The sequence below is a fragment of the Python bivittatus genome, unplaced genomic scaffold, assembly GCF_059951505.1.
Source record: "Python bivittatus isolate LINGU-HERP-01145 unplaced genomic scaffold, Pbiv_v1 ctg000330_np1212, whole genome shotgun sequence".
NCBI classification, from domain to species: Eukaryota; Metazoa; Chordata; class Lepidosauria; order Squamata; family Pythonidae; genus Python; species Python bivittatus.
Genome location: NW_028277058.1, coordinates 47825530 through 47849130, shown reverse-complemented (window position 1 = coordinate 47849130; position 23601 = coordinate 47825530). Strand labels below are relative to the sequence as shown.

At 41.7% G+C, this 23601-nt stretch overlaps 1 protein-coding gene across 4 annotated transcripts in view; it reads right to left on the bottom strand.

Moving 5' to 3' along the window:
- The window catches only part of DENND5B (DENN domain containing 5B), a 116370-nt gene extending 97996 nt beyond the window's left edge, over positions 1–18374 (bottom strand). For 2 of the 4 annotated variants that reach the window (XM_088141189.1, XM_088141191.1), the window contains exon 1: positions 18018–18374. In XM_088141189.1, the coding sequence (XP_087997315.1) occupies positions 18018–18138 (121 nt within the window). In that variant the 5' untranslated portion in view covers positions 18139–18374. The remainder of the gene's footprint in view (positions 1–18017) is intronic. The other 2 variants (XM_088141190.1, XM_088141192.1) reach the window with 1 other exon arrangement.
- Between the last annotated feature and the right edge of the window lie 5227 nt (positions 18375–23601).

Sequence of the window (23601 nt, the reverse complement as noted above, 5' to 3'; positions counted from 1 at the left end):
TGCTTCCAGGTGTGATTCAAGGGGCTGGTCATCACCCATGAAGCCTACATGGCATAAAGTCAGGTTGTTGAGGGACCGCCTATCTTCCATGGTTTCTGCCCAGCCAGTACAAGCTGACAAAGTTGGCATGTTCCAGGTCCTTCAGTTAAACAGCGTCATCTTTCAGGATCTAGGAAGCGTGCCTTCTCTGTGGCAGCCCCTATCCTCTGGAATGAGGCTTGCCCTGGGATCTGGGTGGCTCCCACCCTGATGGTGTTCTGGAAGGCCTTAAGGACTTAGCTGTTCTCCCAGGCCTTGAGTTAGGGTGGATGGAGCTCGCATTAAGGTGGATGGAGTCCTTTGTGGGATGTGTTTTATAGATGTTTTTCTGTTGAGGAGCTGGATTTATATCTTGTTTATTTATTTTGTATTTTGTTTTGGAGCTGCCCAGAGTCATCTGGGAGTTGGGTGGTGCCTAAGTCAAATAAACTAACAAATAAATAAACAGACGTATTTGTATTATGCATGATGCTCAAAGCAGAATCCTATTCCCTTTGCTTATATAAAACTACAGAGCTTTCTCTTGTTTATCCCTAAGAACAGATGCAGATAAAGCATTTATGTTCCCTGCTTAGGGTGGATGACTGAAAAAAAATACAGCTACATGAGAGAATCTCAAACAGGATGATGGTTTCCACTAATCACTGCAGTGCTGAACTACAGTTTTTCAGTTAACAGACATGATGAGATTTATTTCTGGGAAATCTTGCATAGGATTAACCTGGGAATCATTTATTTAAATGCCACTGCATAGGTTATGCAAGAAAATTAGTTAGGTGGGCACTTCCTTCAATCATATGAATAGGATAAAAAGCCAGTTTGTTCCATTCAGCTCTTTATTCAAGTTGCTAACCCACAGGGCAGATAATATATAACAAATAAATTTCAACAGTTTGAGCGGTCAAAAAAAGAGAAAATATTAGGAACAAAAAGGTTGATGTTAAGATTATAGTGCTCTACTAGAATCAAAGATTAAGAATGCCAACTGAGATTATCATGGGAAAATTAATCCATTGTTAACTGCAGTCAAACTCTACAAGCTATCACAGAAAAATGGGTAAATTAAACATTGCCTTTGAGTTCTGGTCAGACAGAAGATACTAGACACAGAATTCATCTCCTTGCCCACAAAAGGATTTAATAAAAAGCACTTTCCATTTATGATGGGAATCTCTGAAAAAAAATCATAGCAGAAGGAGGCATAACACAACAATTCCATATTTCCAGCCTCACAAGAAAAAATTCTATTAGAATAAAGAACCTTCCTGAATTTGCCCTCTAGAACTGATGAAAGTAAGACACTCAAAGCAAGTAGCATGAAGTCTAAGCAGTATTTAAGCACAGGAAGCTGATCGGAATACCTAACTACCTCAAGTATAGCTAATTTGTTCTCTGGCTCAACTTTAGTGGAGGTTCTGCTCAGAAAAAACAATTTGTAATGCTCAAAATACAAAGAAGATGCTAATTTACTGCATTACCTCTGATGAAAGCTTGAAACTTAGAATATACAAGATGGGGGGGGGGGGAATTGAATCTCCAGCAGGGTGTAACTGCCAAATTATTCAAGGCACTAAATTTTTTGAAGTGAAAGCAATATCAATGTCTTTCAGTAACACTGTACCTACGGTTAAAGTAAAAATGGGAGATGAGATCCATTGGCAAAAGAATCTGTTTGGAAAGGTTCATTCCCAGCCAAAAATATATTAAGCAGAATTAGATGGGGGGAGGAGGAGGAGGAGGAGGAGGAGGAGGAGGAGGAAAGTTCTCCTACAGGCATCAGAGCATCCTTTACATCCATAGATGGCATTCACAGAGCCCCAAGATTAAGTTTGACTGTTTTTTATATATTGTTTTACTTCGCTGTTGTACACCACCCAGAGTCACTTTTTTGTGAGATGGGCGGTCATATAAATTTGATAAATAAATGAACAAACAAATAAAGCAGATCCTGACTGCAAATAGGTTGCCTACCTTTGCTATCCACCAATGAACAGGTCTGCTTTTCTAAGGATTGGACTACTTGTTTTTATGGGTCTCTTTGCTTTGTTATTATAATTTTTAATAAAGTACATAAGCTGTCTCTAGTGACTGGAGTCAGAGAGTTTATGTTACGTTAAGCTGGCATTCGTATGAAAATGATGACAAACGCATAACAACTTTTAATATTCAGAATTTCAATTGCGCCTGCAATTAAGTTTCACACCACGTTCAGCATAGATGTTTGTTGAATCAAAAACGAATCCCCTTTTTAAAACAACATATGTCTAAATTTTTCTTTTATTTCTATGTGCTAGGGAGGTGCTTTTTCATATGTTTAGCTAGCATAGGTATCCTACCTTTGGTGTTTGATATAATACATTTGCGCACATGCATAGACATTTCAAAAATAATCATGGTCTTTTTAACCATGACGTGACCTGCAGTGAAATCATATCTCGTACTCAAATAGACACATTATTACAAATGACTGCAAATGCACATCAATCTGCAATGTTACCCCTCCCAATATCTAAGAATTATTAATATGAGTCAGTCTGCAGGTTGTGTAAATTTAATATATTTTTTTTAAATATGCATGATGGTTGGCTATGCCACAGCACGTAACAGCAACAATTTTTATTACTACATAATACTGCAAAAATGTGTTCCTATTGTTACGAATTACAGTGTTTCAATACACAAGAGTCATTTTCTTTTCTATGAACTATACGTACAGTTATACATAGGAAGAAAATGTTTACACACAGTCTGTGTCCTAAATTAATTATTTCATTAATAAACAAAGCTACAACAGCTACATTTTGCCTATGAGCAGACAAGATGAACAGCTGCCTATGTTTACTTTAATGATTAAGTTCATCTGTGATTTAATAATTATTACTTGGCAACGCATCTACTTAGGCTGCCACAAAATATTTACACAGAAATCTTTTGATATAAACTGAATATAACCTAAAAATATGGATAGGATCAAATATTATTCACTAATACAGATTTATAAGTGCATTAATACTTACAGTGGTACCTCTACTTACGAACTTAATCCGTTCCGTGACTCTAATCGCAAGTCGAGTTGGTCACAAGTCGAAGTAAATTTTCCCATAAGGTTCAATGTAATTACCGTTAATCTGTTCCGGCGTCCGTGGACCACGCGTCAGGGGCAGAAAAACGGCCGCGGACCACATGGAATGGGCGGAAAATGGCCGTGGACCACGTGGAACGGGCGGGAAATGGCCACGGACCACGTGGAACGGGCGGAAAAATGGCCACGGACCACGTGGAACGGGCGGGAAATGGCCGCGGACCACGTGGAACGGGCGGAAAAATGGCCGCGGACCACGTGGAACGGGCGGAAAAATGGCCGCGGACCACGTGGAATGGGCGGAAAAATGGCCGCGGACCACATGGCACGGGCGGAAATGGCCATGGACAACGTGGCACAGGCAGAAAAATGGCCACGGACCACGTGGCACGGGCAGAAAATGGCTCGTAAGTCAAGACGAGTTTGTAAGTAGAGGTAAATTTTTGGGGCCGGAGCTGATCATATCTTGAAAATTTCGTAAGTAGGGGCGTTCGTAAGTAGAGGTACAACTGTATTTGCAGTTAATAATAAACAGAAGAGTATGTGAGCTCCTTTTTTAAGTTAGAGATTTAACTCTTAACACTTTTTAACTCTACAGTATGTTAGCATCTACAACATACTAACCCGTTTGTTTGTTTGTTTGTTTGACTTATTTGGAAGCCCATCTTATGAACCATAACTCTGGCCAGCTCACAGCAACATTAAAAACAAGCTGTGAGTTCAGGAGATTGCCCAGATTTTACACCAACTCTATCCAGGGGAGTGCTACCCCATCAAGAGTCAAAGATGACATCTCTCTGGATCCAGGAAAGCCAAAACCCCTAAGCCACTCCATCTTGCTAGGGTTGAATCACAGCCTCCAGCACTGGGTTATCACCCAAATGGCATCACCTGCATAGCCAGGGGTGAAGATGTATAACTGAGTATCATCAGCATACTGATGATACCATACCCCATGCCACCATATGCTTTGGCCCACCACTTTCATGTAGATGTTAAACACAACTGGTGAGAGACCCAAACACTGAGCTGTCCCTCACAAGAGAAACCTAGAGTTGGACCTCTTCCCCCCCCACACCACCTCTGACCGGAATCCACCACTGAGGAAGGAGGAAAACTACTGCAAATAGTGCCCCCCACTCCCAATCCCCAAAGCTGGGCCAGAAGTATACCAAAGTTGATGGTATTGAAAAGCCATTGAGTGCATCACCCCCATCACAAGCCATCCAGAGCCTGTTCACAAGCATGACTAATGAGGCCATGGTACCATAACCTGGCCTGAAACCAGACAGAAAGTGATCCAGATAATGTGGTTTCTCTGGTTTAGACTCAGTATATTGTGTGAATTTAGATACTGGTTTGCAAATTATAGTTCAAGCTTAATATGCTGTGCAAACTCAGATGACCATGCATTATGACTGAGCTATTCCATGGTTTGTTTAATGTGTAAATCCAGTCAATCACTATCATAGTAGATAAAAATACTGTAAAAGGACCGTTCTTTAATTAACTGAACTACAGTTGTCCCTGTTTGAATGACACATAGCATGGATAACGTTTTGAAAGTCTGCAAAAACAGAAATGGAATCAATACAGAAAGAGAGGTATTTGGGGAAAGAAATTAGAGTACAGTCATCAAGATCATGTTTTGTATGGGCTCTATCAAAATGAATGGTGTTTTGCAAAAAGTGAACAATAAGTGCTATTACTGTAATATCTTTGAAGAAATATAAAAACCATAAACTGATATGGTGTGGTATGAAACAAAATTAGCCTATTACTGTTTTGGATAATTTCCAAAAATCATAGGCTGCCAAGAACATCTTCTAAACTGAATTCTAGTTATATTGTCAAATATTTATCTTCACAGCTCCCAGAAAGAATCATCGATCCATTTTAATGTATCTTTTAAGATGTCATTCTTATAAATATTTCATTTTGATTTCCTCCTTTGTAAAATCCTTTTGCGCAAATTACTGATGTTCTTTAACTATGAGTCTGGACCCTTTCCCGATGCATCGCTCCACCTGGGTCACATGTTCTCCCTTCACCCCATCTCCTCTCACCATGTCTCAATAGCCAGAAGATATATTGAAGGAGTTAGATATTTTTAATCACAATTACAGATTTTTGTTAAAATGTTTCCTAAGTACCTATATCTGCTGCCATTTTGTATAAAACTGGCCTCAATGATTTTTAGCCCTTTCTATACCAATTTTCCAACCCTAACTCAACCTCTGCTCTCCAGAGGTCAACTCTGAAATTTAACTGACAAGAATTCTGGATTCATAGCTCAGCAATATCTAGAGAATGCCAGGTTGAGGATGGCTGATCAAAACCTGGGCAATTCCACATATCCTATCCCAAATCATGGGAGAATAACAGCAGAGGCACCAGGAGGAGGAAAGTTGATTTTACTGCAAGAATCATGCATCTGGAATACATGCACACATCTACACACTTGTGTAAAGAATGAATACTTGAGTTTTGAACACAGGCTTAGGTTTTCAGCTTTTATTGACACACAGACAGAACATGATGGGGTAAGTAACAAGGTAGAAGGAACAGTCATTCTTCTACAATATCTCTTTTCCATTCTTGGCTCAAATGGTGTGTGCGTAAAGATTCCAACTTCCCCATTGTATGCAATACTCACAAAAGTTATGAAGTATGAACTTCTCTCATTTTTGAAAATAAGATTTTTTCACCCAACTGAACCACAGTAAAGTGGGTAAAATCTCACACAATGGAAAATCTTTGGAAGAAATGTCCCAGGGCTATTCATAATTGAAACTAGGTTTCTACATTCAAAAAACAACAACAACCTCTCTATAAATGCCATTTCTATTTCCCTTCCAGCAATATTTCTATAGAACCTGAACACAGAGAAGTTCAATAGACAAAAATCAGAAGCTCCAAAGAACCATATTTCCGCCTTGATAACAAATTAATTTCCAAAACTTTAAAAGTGAGGGAATTGATGCTTGTCACCCTTTGTGTGAATCTGACGTATTAGCAAAAGAATACAGTATCTTTTCAATTCAGCCTTCAGCACTGTCACCATATATCAGCTTCCTGGCATTACAAATTGGGTAATTAGTCTGAAAAGCATCAAAAGTTATGACTATGATCCATGCAAAAAGGCAACCAGCACCCGCTGCAAACTGATTGCTCCACGTTTGATCTGCAAAGTGAACCCTGCTGCCTCCAGAAGATCTGAATTATGTAAAATCTGGATGATTTTTCCCCCAAGCGCCTGCTTAAAATGTCAAGGTGAACCTGATCCTAAACAGAGTTAGCAAAGTCACTAGGAAACAAAACCACTCAATCAATCACATTAGTATACCATCTACACATTCATAACCCAATTATACATGCAAAAGGAAAAAGGAAATAAAGATCTGATAACATTATGAACTTCTCTTCTTTCAACCTGTATTGACTGGTCAAGTAACTGAAAGGAAGCCAGGCAGTAATTTTTCCAGATTAAGGCAATTCTATTATGCACCTTTACACTTACAAGCAGCAAATTATACTCTAGCGCAGAGATAAATAACCTCTTTGCAAACACACAAAGTGAGTTCTAGAATTATGAGTTCCCAGGGATTGAGATTTAGGGTTTATTTTTCCCATTTGGGGGGCATTTGGATAGGCAAGTTTTTAAGTGCATAAAGCCAACTGGGCTTAATTATGAATTATTAAATATTAACACTTTTTCATTTCCCAATGAACATCAACTGTTTGCCTCTGAATTCTGATGTTGAGTTTAAAGAGCTCCAGGGGTCATAGAAAGGGAGCTAAGAGTCATATGTGGGCGGCCTTGAAGGCACAGGTATGAATTTCAGCTTACAGTAATACAGTGGTACCTCAGGTCACAAACGCTTCTGTTCACGATCAATTCGGGTCACGAACAGCACCACTCGCAAAATTTTGTTTCCGTCCGCGAACTCCGCATCGGGTGACGAACACGACCCGCAGCCATTTTCCCTGCCGTGACACGTGGTCGTGGCTTCTTGTAGGGAGGGGGACTCTCCCTCCAAGCAATAATCGTCTCCCCACCCGCCTTCCTGTCCTCCACGCCAGAAGTCGCCTCAAGCAAGGTTAGCGTTCTCTCTCTTCGTACTGCACTGTACTGTATTTTGTTTCATATTTTTGTGGTTTTTAAAAAAAATACATATGGTTCAGAACGGATTAACCGTAATTACATTGAATCTTATGGGAAAATCTGATTCGGGACGTGACCAAAATTGGTTGGCGACCAAATTCGGAGGGGTCAGAACGGATTAACCGTATTTACATTGAACCTTATGGGGAAATTTGATTCGGGTTGCGACCAGAGTCGCGGAACGAATTAAGTTCGTGACCCGAAGTACCACTGTACACTCTTTTATACACCTCTAGGAATAAATCTTATTGGACTCAGATAAATTTACTTCTGAGATCATGCACCCAATAATCTTAAGAACCCAATCCTTAAAGAATACTGACTCTTTCCACAATCAGCAGACTGGTTTTTTTTTTTAAAAAATGGTAGATTTCTATAATTCTGTATATCACACTCTCTTATGTATTTCATGTCTATAGCATCCAATAAATATGCATATGGAACAGAAGTACAGTTTCTTAATGGAGAAAAAGAAGTGTCTGGAGTGGGATTTAAAGTGGAAAAATAGTGGATAGCTATATCCCCTGCCACATTTCCATGGCAAGCCCCCTTTCCAAAAATTCTAGTTTATTCTTTCAGCTGGGGGCCTGGTGACACACTTAAGTCTACAACTCTTAGAATATTCAACCGGTTACTTCTAGTCAAGAGGTTGAGAAAAACAATGCAGTAGATCAGTATCCTCAATATAGCACCTGAAAATGTGTGGAACCGTGGGAGTTGCAGCCGCAATACATCTGGAAGACACCGTGATAGGCTTTGTTATAACCTTAGCACTTGTCAATGTAAGCTTCATCATGATCAACATCTACTAAAAAAGGGATTCAATGCAGTGTAAGTGCAGAATTGTAGGACTAGACCAGTGTTTCTCAACCGTGGCAACTTTAAGATGTGTGGAGTTCAACTCATGCTGGACTAGACTATGGAGCATCATGCTGGACTCTGACAATGATGCACCTCGATTTAACATGCTTCTTAGGTTAGTTATTGAAAATTAAAATGTGGCATACCCAATGCGGATGAGATGAAGGTGTAATCTCCAGCTTCTACTTTTATTAAGCCTGAATCAAGACCAAAAAATGAGTGGAGATTACTTGATCAAAGTGTATAGACCCTGAGGTAAGGTTCAATCATGTGTATGTGGATTTTGGCCTGAATTCCCTCTCTTTTCCTCAGTTATTCTTCTAAAAAAATAAATTGTAATTTGGCTTTTGAAAATATTATGAACTGCCTTTTGTTTATGTTATAAAGTTGCTTGCACTTATTTATAAATCTAACAGTGACACTCCTTAAAAAGCATGAGACCTTACTGCATTTATTTTACATAAACCAGTAAAGGTGAAGGGAAGATTAGTAGCCAAAGAGCAAGAAAAATAATCTAGTGTGTTCACTCACATGACTTTAGCCCTGAACTTCAGAGTCGTGTGCCAAACAATTAAGAAAACCCACCTCAGATGCATTTCTGTAAAAGTAAAGCATCAGTTGAAATAACAATCCTTATTTAAGAATAAGAATCCTTACTGAAATCCTTGAAGTAAGAATACAGAAGATTCCAAGTGTAGCCATTACAATCTTAAAGGACATCAAGAACATGCTCCACCAAGCAGGTAAATCAGGACAGTCCCGAAAGCTGTAGATGCAGCCCTTCAGAGTCCCTTCACGGTTGTCATTAAACTTTGATTTTTAACATATAAGAAGGGAAAAATTATTAAATACATCTGGAGTAACTATATGAGGTGCATTCAGTTTGTTCTGTTTTATTTTAATTACATAAATCAAATCTAGGTTTTGCTTTGGCACCTCCTATTTTTATACTGTGCCTTCTGCTGTCATGTCTCTAAGACCCATAATGGATACCCCTATAACAGTCCAATCAAATTCAAATTCGACATCATTAAAGATTTTGCTAAAAAAAATTACGTATCAATCTCCAGCGGATGAAACAGGAGCTTTAAGAAATAGAACCATTACTCCTGATTTAATCATAATAACAATGTACACCTTTCTGAACATGAGACAATAGTCCATGGGTGTAGCCAAATATCTCCTTCCCCAGTTTCTGAAGAGTGCCTTTCTCAAATGATGCTCTCCATGCCAAAAGCATCAAGTTCTGCTTATAAGATATTCATGTAACACCGTACAGCCATGGCAGTAACCAGGATAGAAGGCCCAGCAGTCAGTGTTTCAAAGCATTCACAACATAAGGAAAACAATACATTACATTTTGGTACCATCTACCATTCTTTAGATATTGTTTGACTGCAACTCCCTCTGTTCCTGACCAGCATCACCAAAAAGCACATGACTTTTCAAAAAGTATTAATGAAATTGTATTAGTATTAGTGCCATTGCCTTCTTCCTAGGGCTGGGGGGGGGGCAGGACTAGAACTCATGGTCTCCTGGTTTCTAGCCTAGCACCTTTAACCACTGCACTAAACTGGCTCTAAAAATCCAATAATGCTCAACATTAAACATTAAGGGCACCAACATTCAACCTATCTGGATAATACCATGGTTGGAAGGCTTATGTCAATGCTTATAGACGCTGTAACATAAATGTTTGGTTTCAGTGTCCTTCATTTTACTCTAGCCTTCCTTATTTTCAAATATCCTTTGAACTGAGTTGGATTCTAATTCTCAACAGGTACAGTTAGAATGTGCATACTACTAGGTATGGTTCAACTGGACATGCAGTAGGTTGGGGAAAGCTGCTGATTGGAAAACAAAGCATTTATCTTTGGCTTTGTGTTACATGATTCCAATCACTACAGCTTATAAATAATAGCTTATGGCTTAGCCTGTCATTTGAACCCTGATAACTCCTGTTTGTTCAGCAAACTTTGATAAATGCAACATACCTAGCAAACCATGTTTAATTAAATAACGGTTTAATGCATTGTGTCAACCAACCTAGAGTTTATCATCATGACCCAGCATAACAGCAGAAAGTCTAGAATTGGATGGCAAAATGATCCACTAGATTCAAGCAACCAGGACTGCATCTTGCTTTTTTTTTTATTCAAACAAGATGCATTATATTAGATTCAATGTTGATTTAATGTAATGAAATACAAATAATGTTAATGCAAAATGCATCTGATTCCCTTCTTCTTGGTCACAGAAGAGTTCTAGAATTTTAGATGCTGCTGCAAAATTGACTCATTTGGCTGATCTAACATCTGGCTACATATTCCACTGCAGTTTTAACATTCAAGCTGATTCCAAGGGGGAAAAAAATACAGTAGCCAGAAGTTTGGAAGTTCTATTACAGCCTTCCCCAACCTAGCATGCTTTGAAATTTGTTGGGATACAACTCCCCAAATTTCCATGGTTGTTGAGAATGCTGGGAATTATAATCCAACCTATCAGGAAGGTAAAAATATGCTTTTAGCTTTTGCCAAAATAAATTAACAAAATTTAGGTGCACTGCCATAATTCCTACATCCTCCTAGAACTAAAATATTTGCTACTTTAAGTGGTCTCATTTTTGCATTTGCCATTGTTATCAACCTCCTTGGCACAACTCATGCAGTAACTGAATTCATTCTATAGTAAATATTATATTAGTTAATTAAATATAATTCGATAGTAAAAAAAGCCTAAGTATAACAGAAATTAACTTCATATACTTCCCCCACTTATTCTGCCTTCATTTCCTTCAATTTAAAAGTCCAGCTTTTGTCAAGTTAGTGTTTTCCACTTCCATTGGCCAATAATAAAAAATAACTGTAATAGAGTTGTAATTAAAAAAATATTTGAAGACCCTAATGTAGTGGAATGGTTTGGGGTCTTTAATACTTGGCAAACGGCTGTGCCCATTGATGGATATACCCATTAATCTCAAATCACAGAATTATATATCAAACACAAAGGACATCGGTGTGTTGCCCTTTTGAAGACAAGAGATCCTGTCTTAACAAAAGCCAATATTCATTTTCTGTATTTCATGTTAAATTTCCTGTTGTAATACACCAGAATCAGAAGAGGTAGCAAACAAACCAATGTGCTCTTAAATCTCGGCCTCCCCAAGTATACTTGCCCTGCCAATTCATCAACTAAAGCTTTATTATTTATTCCAAAATTGAGATCCTGCCAACCAGCTAAGAATGGCTTTCATGAAAGCTATCAATTCACTCAAAGCATTGAAGCAGGACAATTTTTAAGGCTGTCATGTAAACAATAGGAAGCCAAACCAAAGCATTCTTGAAAGGCAGCTTTTTCATTGATTAATCCAGCACATTAAAGCTTGCAACCAGTTATAATACTAAATACCAGCCAACTAGATATCCCCTCACTTCTGTATGGGATTGCAGCATCGATCAATCAATCAATCAATCAAAATCCATTCCATGCATAACAGACCAGGTAAAATGTATTTCCATTTTTTAAAATTCCAAATATAGGCACTTTCCTAATGTTCTCAAGAGGTTGAAAGTTGCAGGGATATCGTAGTAATAAGTTCCTTTTCCCCTCCCCACTTTCTGCATTTAAGGGATTTAAGCAAAATAGATGCTCTGTCATCATTCAGTACAATCTTGGAGGTTCCAGGACCCTAAAACGAGGCAGGGGACCCACATACAGAGAGCTTGCTCCTCCTTGCTGCACTTAGTTATAATCCAAAACAGCAGGTGAAACTATGCAAGCTTTCCTTGCCTGGTGCCCCCTAGATGTGGAATTGGGGGTTCTTACACATCTGGGGAACTTCAGGTTGGAGAAGAAAGTTGGATAATATAGTGTCAGAAATACACCAAGATTGACTGACTGATTTAAAGAACTTACAGTGGGGCAAAAAAGTATTTAGTCAGCCACCAATTGTGCAAGTTCTCCCACTTAAAAAGATGAGAGAGGCCTGTAATTTTCATCATAGGTATACCTCAACTATGAGAGACAAAATGGGGAAAAAAATCCAGAAATTACTTTGTCTGATTTTTAAAGAATTTATTTGCAAATCATGGTGTAAAATAAGTATTTGGTCAATATCAAAAGTTCATCTCAATACTTTGTTATATATCCTTTGTTGGCAATGACAGAGGTCAAACGTTTTCTGTAAGTCTTCACAAGGTTTTCACACACTGTTGCTGGTATTTTGGCCCATTCCTCCATGCAGATCTCCTCTAGAGCAGTGATGTTTTGGGGCTGTCGCTGGGCAATATGGACTTTCAACTCCCTCCAAAGGTTTGCCATGGGGTTGAGATCTGGCTAGGCCACTCCAGGACCTTGAAATGCTTCTTACGAAGCCACTCCTTCGTTGCCTGGGCGGTGTGTTTGGGATCATTGTCATGCTGAAAGACCCAGCCACGTTTCATCTTCAATGCCCTTGCTGATGGAAGGAGGTGTTCACTCAAAATCTCACAATACATGGCCCCATTCATTCTTTCCTTTACACGGATCAGTTGTCCTGGTCCCTTTGCAGAAAAACAGCCCCAAAGCATGATGTTTCCACCCCCATGCTTCACAGTAGGTATGGTGTTCTTTGGATGCAACTCAGCATTCTTTCTCCTCCAAACACAACAAGTTGAGTTTAGACCAAAACATTCTGCTTTGGTTTCATCTGACCGTATGACATTCTCCCAATCCTCTTCTGGATCATCCAAATGCTCTCTAGCAAACTTCAGACAGGCCCGGACATGTACTGGCTTAAGCAGGGGGACACGTCTGGCACTGCAGGATTTGAGTCCCTGGCAGCATAGTGTGTTACTGATGGTAGCCTTTGTTACTTTGGTCCCAGCTCTCTGCAGGTCATTCACTAAGTCCCCCCGTGTGGTTCTGGGATTTTTGCTCACCGTTCTTGTGATCATTTTGACCCCACGGGGTGAGATCTTGCATGGAGCCCCAGATCAAGGGAGATTATCAGTGGTCTTGTATGTCTTCCATTTTCTAATTATTGCTCCCACAGTTGATTTCTTCACACCAAGCTGCTTGCCTATTGCAGATTCCGTCTTTCCAGCCTGGTGCAGGTCTACAATTTTGTTTCTGGTGTCCTTCAACAGCTCTTTGGTCTTGGCCATAGTGGAGCTTGGAGTGTGACTGTTTGAGGTTGTGGACAGGTGTCTTTTATACTGATAACAAGGTCAAACAGGTGCCATTACTACAGGTAACGAGTGGAGGACAGAGGAGCCTCTTAAAGAAGTAGTTACAGGTGTGTGAGAGCCAGACATCTTGCTTGTTTGTAGGTGACCAAATACTTATTTTCCACCATGATTTGCAAATAAATTCTTTAAAAATCAGACAATGTGATTTTCTGGATTTTTTCCCCCATTTTGTCTCTCATAGTTGAGGTATACCTATGATGAAAATTACAGGCCTCTCTCATCTTTTTAAGTGGGAGAACTTGCACAATTGGTGGCTGACTAAATACTTTTTTGCCCCACTGTATATGGCCACCTAGCACACACTGTGATCCTGGGTCAGCGATGGCAAACCTATGACACGCATGTCAAAGGTGACATGCCATGACATTTTGGGTAACACGCCAGCATTCACCAACAACTATTCTCCCTGTTAGAGTTACCAAAGAAATTGAGTTTGTTTCACTCATATTTCATTTTTGCAATTATTTGATGTTTCTTTATGTAATACATAGCATGACACATGATTGGACTGCATTTTTTTTTAAATAAATGAATATCTCAATAATTGTTTCTCTTTTGTTGGGGGGGGTGACACACCAACAGAGTCAAATTAGGCATTTTCCGAATGTTTGACATGCTGAGCCCAAAAGGTTTGCCATCGTTGTACTAGGTGGCGCCCAACAGAAACAATCGGATGAAAACAAAACAGCCCTTCCCACTGGGCACCAGACTAACCATAATCTTCTGACTCAACCCCTATACTAGCCCAACACTTGGGGGAAGAGCCAGGTCTTCACAGCCTTCTGGAAGACTAAAAGGGTCAGTGTCTAGATTTGCTAGATCAGCCCCACTTTACTTGAGGAACCTTGTTCTTATGATGGATCAAGAGCCTAATACATGACATGTAAGTGTTCATAGAAAGCATGCTTGCTTAGACCAGTGCTTCTCAACTTGGCAACTTTAAGATGGGTGGACTTCAAGCCCCAGAATTCCCCAGCCAGCATGGCTGGCTGGGGAATTCTGGGGCTTGAAGTCCACCCATCTTAAAGTTGCCAAGTTGAGAAACATTGGCTTAGACTATAATATCCAACACGAGATCTCTAAATTCCACCAAACAGCAGCAGGAAAAAAAAATGCAACATGGCTTCAATGTCAGTTGAAAGCAAGTTAACACTGAAAAGTAACTTCAGACCAGGGCCAAGCTATTTGCTGTGAATATTTGCATTCACCCTTCAGAAGCATGCAAATTTGCTTTCACAGCTCTGACAACAACAGCATATTCACACTTGAAAGATAACAAAAAACCTCCCAATCCACACAGCAGCATAACCACCGTACAGCTATTTTCAGAAAGAGGAATTAGAAGTTATTTTAGTTTAAATTCCCCAAGGGTAAGTATTACGCAAATCAAACTGGGTACACCTTCAGTTTCAGGGAACCAAAAGGCTTCTCATGGGGGGAAAAAACCTTTATGTAAATGGAAACTATACTGCATACTATGACTTAAGTCCAACGTGTAATTTAATGCTAGAAAGTGGAAAAGCTGCATGCAAAGTACTATTACCTTTGCCACTAAAGTATACTTCATAAGGAGAACACTTACAGTTAATGTCTATTTTTGTTTGCATCTGTTATACCTTTACATAATTCAATAAAAGAAATACTCTGGGCAATGTATTATTAACCTAATTAAGCATTTTCCCATTAAAAAGCAAAGTTTTTCTATGAAGTAAAAATAGCTCCCTTCAACTCTGTGATTTCATGGACATATCCACACTGCTTTCTCGGCAATAGTACAAAAGTGATCTGCGTCTACCTTTTTCCAGGAACTCTTCTCAACTTCCCAGTCTATTCCAGAGTCCTATTATTTCCTTGTGGTCTCCCCTCCAAGTACTAACCAGCCTAACCATGTTAATTCCTGAGCCCAGGTCTGTGCAGATGCTGCCACCCATTGAAGTAAAAACTTTTTATGGTCTTGCTATTATTGGCCCACAAGAAAAAAAAAATCCAAAATCTATATGAGGACAAAGCCAATGTCCCAAGTCGCAGACAAGTTTTCAAATTCTCCACCATTCTTCATCAGGTTGGACGTTAAGGAGAAAAAGTAGGGGGCAGGCTATTTGTCTGACTAAAAGAGAAGAAAAGTTTTACTAGTGGACTGTAAATCAGATGCTTCAATTGCATTAAGATACATACAATACTGCAAATCTGAATGCAATGCAAAAATGCATTATCTGTATTTCATGGCAATTCTTGCACCAAGCTGAAGTTCTAGGAGCAGCATGTGTCACATATGCAGAAGTCTCCTTCCCAACACACAGATCATGGCTGGTCAATGTCTCCAGAACTCTACCGCCCGCCATGATTCTCAGATTCGTCAATGGCACAGTATTTACTTGCCTTGAAACAAGACTTTCTTGAAGTATTCCCATTCAGTTCCAAGATATAGACACCTTAGAAAGTAAGCTCATCAGCTGAAAAAGCAGCCATTAATTCCTTAAAAAATCATGTAAAAACAACAACAAAACCCCTTAAATGAATTCATCTTTAATTTCAGAGTAGCCTGGAGACTTGTTTACGGATATAGACTTCCACTGGTAGGGGAAGTTAAATGCAATGACAGAATCACAAACACATAATGTCTCTGTCTCTAGTCCTCTAAATATTTTATTACTTATCATGCACTCACGTTCGTCTTAAAATAAAATAATGGAATATGTGATGCCTCTTCACAATCAGCCCAATTATCAAAGCTAAAACCTACAATTTTACATAGCAATAATCAAGTCACTACCAGATTCTTAGTTTTATTTTGCACAGAACAAACTGAAGTTGAGGTATTGATTTCCTTTTTTTTATATGTTGGCTTGACACACTGCAGAATTTTCTAAACAACTTAAATCCTTTTCAGAGTCCCCAAATAGCATGTAATTATAGGCTTTTTTTTTTAATGGTTTCTTAATTCTTTTATCCTTATCAGTATTTTTCAACAGATTTTCCCTTTGTTCCACAGCTGGTTATGCAAAGAGGTGCTGACATTTCTCTAGCTTTAACATACATAAAATGTATCTCTGGCAAATTCTCCTGAAATTAGTTAAAATTATGTGAGCAAGGGCTTTTCTCTCAGCATGCACAGATGCTTTTTAAGATTGCTACCGATAAATTCTGTTTTAACCATTTTTCAAAGAAAGCGTACTATAGAAATAACTAGGTCCATGCAGCTCTGGAGGAAACAAAGGGACGAATGAAATAGTTTCCTGCTGAAAACAAATATACCATACGTTGGAGAACATTCTTTTTGAAAAGGACTATTTTTCTTAGATCATTGATTTTCCTTCATTTAAAGATCACGATCTATGGGGGGAGGACTTTTTTCATTACACCTCTTCTTAAGTATAGTTGAATGGTTATTTCTTCCCTGTATTTTTTTCTGACAGTCAGTTGATTGTCAAACAGACAGGCATTGCAATATTAATTAATACTGGCGCAATATTAACCAGCATCATTCCCTCTGTCCATCACAGCCAGAGGTTTTGACACCACTGTGTAATCCCTCCCCAAAACCAGTTTAAAACCACCCACTTTCAAAAGGTGGAAGGAAGCTGCATTCTGTAGCAACCCAGTAGTTACAAAGGTGGCTTTTCTGTTCTTTGGACCCCAGCAAGCACTTTATTCAACAGGGAGGCTTTGCAACAGCCAGGGAAGTATATAAATCTTTCACAACACAACACCTGAGCTTGACGACAGCGAAGGCCATTGGGGAGGGGAGAGCTGACTGCATCCAACCTATGATAAGGAGAACTGCACTGAAACATGGTTACTCGCGCCAGTGACATAACCAAACCTGGCCACTGCAGCTTGGAGGCATCACGATTTTGGAAAATGGGCGGGGATAAAGAGAAAGAAAGCGGGGGGGGGGCAGGGCTGATTAGACCTGGGGATAAACATGATAGAGCCGTAAGATCTCGCTCCCCCACCCCACCTTGTTCTTTTCTTTTTACGGCTGGGATTCTGTTTGCGAGGGGTCAGAAAGGACCACTGGGGCGCGGGGGGGGCTCTCAAGAGGGTCACAAGGCTGGAGTTTGGAGGGGGGGGCTCCCCGAAGCACCCGTCCAGTTAATCTCCCCTCTGCAATCTCAGGACGCCGCGGCTCCCGGGAGAAAAGGAGAACGCGACTGCGCGGCGAAGCCCGTCAGGAAAGGCGCAGAGAAAGCGTCCTTCGCCAGCGGCGCCACCTGGGTCGTCGCCAGCGCCACTCGCTGCGCCCCCTTCTTGCCAGAGGGTCAACATCACCCCGATACTCTTGTGCCCTGAAAGGGAGGCGGGGGGGGCAAAACCGGCCGGAGCGCTCGGCAGAAGCGGCGTTTGCGCTCGGGGTTCCGCGCGGGGCCGGGGCTCGGCGGCCAGGAGCCCACGGGCGCTTCCCGAGAAGGGCAGCCCGGGGGCCAGGAGGGCCGGAAGCCGCCCGGGGAGGGCGAATGGGAGGGATGCCCAAAGCCAGCCAGCCAGCCAGCCAGCCGGCGCGAGGAGGCGACTGGGCGGCCGACGGAGCAAGGGAGGCTTCCCCCACGCGCGCCGCACTTCGCGCTCCCGCAGCCCAGCCGAGCCAGGCGGCGCGGGTCTCGCCTTCCCTTTGTCCTCCCCGTCCTTCTCCTCGGCTTACCTGCTAACTCATCCGGCTCCAATCCGCTGTCGGCATCGATCCCGCACAGCACAAAGTAGTGGGCGAAGCGGCAGGGTGCTGAGCCGGCGCCCGGCCCCGAAGGAGCGCCGCCGCCGCTCATCCCTCCCGCTCCGGCTCTCGCCCGGCCGCTTCCCTCGCTCCCTGGCGGGCAAGATCCCGGCGGCGCGGCAGCGGTGCCCTCAGCGCCCCCGCCGCGCCTGCTCCATGGCACAAGTGCGCCCGGCCCGGGTGGCGGCCTCCCTCACCGCGGGCGCACGGCCGGGGCTGCGTCGGCGCGGCGGTGCGGGTGCCCCGGTCAGCTGAGGCTGCAGCGGCGCCCGAGCCAGCCAGCCAGCCAGCCAGCTAGGCACCGTCCCGCGGCCCCGCCTCCCCCGCAGAGCCGCCGCCAACCAGGGCCGCGGGAGGAGAAAGGAGGACCGCGAGCCGCTTCCGCCCCGCCTCTTCGGCGGGACATTTAAATCGCTCTCCGCCCCGAGAAGCGCGGCGGCGGCGATGAGGTGCGTGCCGGCCGGGACCGCCGAGTCCATCTCCTTTGAGCCTCGTGGGCCGGGGGAACTCATCTGGTGCAGCGGGTTTGCGCTCCGGTGCATTATGCAAGCCCGGAACATTAAGAGCGCAAATCAGAATAACAAGCCGCATAAATACTCTCTGAAGTATCCCGGCTGGGCTGCGGGAGCGCGAAGTGCGGCGCGCGTGGGAGAAGCCTCCCTTGCTCCGTCGGCCGCCCAGCCGCCGCCTCGCGCCGGCTGGCTGGCTGGCTGGCTTCGGGCATCCCTCCCATTCGCCCTCCCCGGGCGGCTTCCGGCCCTCCTGGCCCCCGGGCTGCCCTTCTCGGGTCCCCAAACTCTTCCGCTCACCGACCCCTTCATGAAGTTTCAGATTGTTCATCGACCCCTAAACATTTATTATATGAAAGTAATTTAATAAACACTACCTTAACTGCTGTGTGTGTGTGTGCCTTCGAGTCAGTTTTTGATTCCTGGGGACTGCCTGGACGAGTCTCTGCAGTTTTCTTGGCAAAGTGTTTTGGAAGTAGTTTGCCATTGCCCACTTCTTGGGCTGAGAGAAAGTGACTGGCCCAAGATCCCCCTGCTGGCTTTCTGCCTAAGGTGGAACTAGAACTCACCGTCTCCCAGTTTCTAGCCTGATGCCTTAACCAGTACACCGGGCTGGTTGTCCTACTTTAATAATACTACAAATAACAATAGTAATAATGACAACTCAAAGCTGCTCTTGCTGGTGGCTGAACATCCAGCCCTGGGTAACACTATCTCACTGTTAGCTGCCCTTCAGGACTAGGGACTGGCATGTTGCTCTACAGAGACCCCAAAAGATTAATTGACCCCAACAGACCTTCCATCATTTTTTGCCCCCCCAGACATTTACTGACCTCCTTTTGACCTGAAGACATTTATTGACTCCTTGGATAGTCACATCAACCCTTGGGGGGTCAATATTGACCACTTTGGGGAGCCCTGCTCTAAGGAAATCCAAAAGATATTCAATGAAGATTAAGTTATGGCCACAGTGTGAATGTTCACTTATATTAAACTATGTTCTGCATTATCAGCACACAACAGCCTCTCTCAATCTGGTGGTCTTCAAATAGGTTGAGATTATATATCCCATGACTGGGTTATCAAAAACTTCCGAGTCTGGTGCAGAAAAAACACTATGGCTAACAATGAAGATGGTGGTACTAACATGTATTCATGCATAATTCACTATATTGATATTTGTTCACGTATAGATTGTTTTCACGCATCACATTTGTCATAAAGCAGGTTTTTACAACAGTAGCTACATTTACACAGGATGCTAAGCCAAAAGCAGATAAAAGAGCTTTCCCTAATATCTCCAGAGGGAGCAATGATGGTCCCATCAACCATAGCCAGCATGATCAACTGCCATGCTGCCTGGGGATCAAGGCAGCTGTAGTACAACACATCTGGAGACCACCTTTTAGTAAACTCTGCCTTAACTAGTTAATTCCAGATGAACTGGGGAATCCTAGTGAAGACCAACCTCCAGTTCTAATTCAAGGCAGAATTAAGAACATGTAATTAAAAGACGATGATCATTAGGTTTTCTTAAACTGTACCTCTCCATTCCTCAGTGCTCAGGAAAAAAAAGTGGGGGGGGCAGGACAAGAGCCAAATTGGTTACTCAACTAGGTTAATATTATTCTTGCCCTATCTAACATATTAACAATTATTAGTTGGCAGCAACTTGTAGAAGGGCTTGGGAGAAGGGGGGACTTGCCCGAGACAATTCTGAGACTCTAGAGCAGTGTTTCTCAACCTTGGGAACTTTAAGATGTGTGGACTTCAACCCCCAGAATTCCCCAGCCAGCATGGCTGGCTGAGGAATTCTGGGAGTTGAAGTCCACACATCTTAAAGTTCCCAAGGTTGAGAAACACTGCTCTAGACTGAGTACCTCTGCCTTAAACCAATCCACTTTTAATTTGATTCTATGACCTCTGTGGAACTGTTTGGAGCTGATGTGTTTTCTTGAGCTTCCTTAACGTCATCCAAATGCTAAACTAGTAGGATTTTTAAAAATGTTTTGGACCCAGCTGGCCTAGATCACATGCAGCTTCTGAAAGTCATAGTTTCAAATGCTAATAGTGTGCAGCGATGCATGAATAGAACAGTTTCAAGGGAAAAAAACCTGTTAACCTATTCATGCTTGCCAAGAAATGCCTTTTACAAGTTCAGCTTTGTGCCAGCTGCAACCCTTTCTGGAGAGCAATAACTGGAGCCCATATCCTAGTTATTCCAAAAGGGGTCTACTGTAATCTGTTTTATCTTGGGATAACTTTACAGATAATGTGAAAACTACAGCAGGTATAAAATTCAATTACCCACCAGAACGTTTAGCCAGCAAGTCTGAACCCATTGGTGTGTTTCCATGGACTTGTCTGAACCGTGGCTTATTGATTTAACTCAATGGTCTGGATGCACACAACACACACTGAACTACAAATTAATTACACATTTGAGGTTTGCATCAAACACTAAGCCACAAACTTGCTCATCACATTTTAATCTACCTTGGTGCGAGAGACCAGCTATGCCTAGAATGATGACACAGTCCAGTAACTTCTAAAGGGTCACATTTTGAGGATACGTGCCAGGAATAGTTCATCTCACAATAAAAAGATTAAAAACAAACCAAAGAATATGATTTAAATAAGCCACAAATACAATAACTCTGCTACTTGAGGAACATTCAGAAACTACATCCGGGGGTGGGTGGGAGGAGAGCCAATAAGAAGAGGAGTCCATTTCTCATAACCAGTCTGGCCCCAGAGCCATGTTTTAATGCCCTTGTGTGTGAAACAAGCACCACAAATCTCTCTCTGGGTTAGTCAGAAGAAAGTTTTATTGGAAGCATTTGCAAAGGCTGATGGGCTTCGTTGCAAATAAGAAGCCACACCCACATACACACTCCGGCCTAATTATATACCTTCCCGATCGCAAGTCCTTCCCCTTTTCCCCATTGGCTAAGGTACTCTGGGTGTACAGTCTTTCCGGCCACTCTAGGATTTCTCCCTGGTCCCTCCCACCTCAGCTATGGTAATTTCTCAAGGTTTCAGCTAATTTCATTATACTGATAAAGATTGCTCCAAATTAATTTGTATTTACATTGTCCCACACAAGGAGACAACTTCCTCTCCATCTGCCACTATTTGATAACCATAACACTTAACACTACTTCCTTATCTCTCACACAGCTGCACTCTTAGCATGCTCAAGCTACTATTTGTCAATAACAACATATTTTATCCATCTCTCACACTTGGATGAGACCTGTGCTCTACCTGTGACATGGAAGGAGGAAGGAACTGTACCCCCCTTCCATAGGTGCTGGCGGGGTGCAAGTGATAAAATTGACTCGAAGGCACAATAAAAAAAATTAATTACTGGATTTATTTATTGTTTAATCTGATTGGTGGTTTATACTCCTAATCTTTATTTATTAATTCGTTTCTGGTTGTAGCTTGTTTCTAAATTAAGAGTTACTGCAACTAACAAGATTCTTGGAAATTCAACATACAACCATTCAACTTTTCTGCTACAGCATCTTAACGTGATGAGCAAGATCAGTTTTAACATTCACGTCTGAATAAAAACTTTGCCAGCTTTAGCTGTGACATTTCTGTGCTAAAATACATCTTTGTCTCACCTCTAGATAATTCAAGAAGAATGACTTAGTCATCAAGCCTTTATTTAAAAAGGCCAATCTACTAGATTTTTGCCTGCAGTGACATGTTCACTCACTGATTTTTCATGTATTGCTTTCATCTCTGTCCTTTTTTCCTTAATCTTTTCTAGTGCTTTTATCTTTCAGACATTGCCAGTCCAAAGTAGGTCAGTATTTTAGAATTTTCCATAAAGGGCCAGATCATCAGTCAATCACCTGGATTAATACATTAACACATCCTTATTAATGGCCAGTTTAAATTCCTGTTGCTTGTATTTAGAGCACTCTGACCACAACCAGACAAATCTTGGTATTTGTCTGTTCTCATTTCTCCCTCCAGGTTCACCTCTTATGGTCTTCTGGGTGTGTCCTTCAGCTTCCTGCTCCAGAGTTGTGGCCTGCAGGTTCCAGGCCATTAGGAAATTGGCCCTAAAGGAGCTTAAAGACATTTTTATTTGACTAATGGGTCTGTTCATCCCAGGCTACTTTCATTAACATTGGCAATTCCTATGTTTCTACCTGTTTTATATTAATGATGGATGGATATGCACTCTGCTGAATCCTACCACATTGTTTTAAATATGGATGGCTGTGTGTTTGGATCTGACTTGGTTATAAATAACTGTTTTGCTGGTTTGGTAGTTAAATTGTACAAGTTGTAAACTATTTTTACTGGACATTATTTCTGTGTGTACTGTGGATTACAAATCACAGAGTCTGGGTTTGTACATCATGTTAAGCCAAAAACACATCAATCTTAAGGTGATGGATGAATCCAACTATGTAAACACATATATTAACCCATAGTTAAGTCAGCCATGGTTTACTGACTTAACCAATCACTTGGATTTCCATAACACCCTGAAACCATACTGGCTAAGTTTGCACAACATTCTTTTTGTATTCATATAATACATCATGACAAGCTAACTAACCAAATATTAGCCTAGTGTGTTGTGCTGGTAAGCAAGAGCCCTTAATTCTCACTTCAGAAATTACCATTTGGTAAACAAGGGACACAGAGATAGCTTCAGGACCAAGAAAAGAACAGCCAAAAGTCTGTTGGCAGCAGCAAGAGGCCAGGACTTGAACTTTGGGACTGACAGATACATCAGGCATATTTTCTGTGTGCTTCTGGACATCAATCTGCATAGCATCCTAGTTCTCTATAATAAAGCTGCTTAAGTACTTATCTAACCTTGCATCTACTTGGGAAGCTGGGACAGGAAGAAAGTTTTCTTACTATGCCTAGTATGTACCCTTGACCTAGGTTAATGTGTTGTGGGAACGCAGGCTCCCCAAAGCATCTTTCTGAATAATTCTCCAGTGTGAGAGTTCTTTGCCTGGAGATCATTC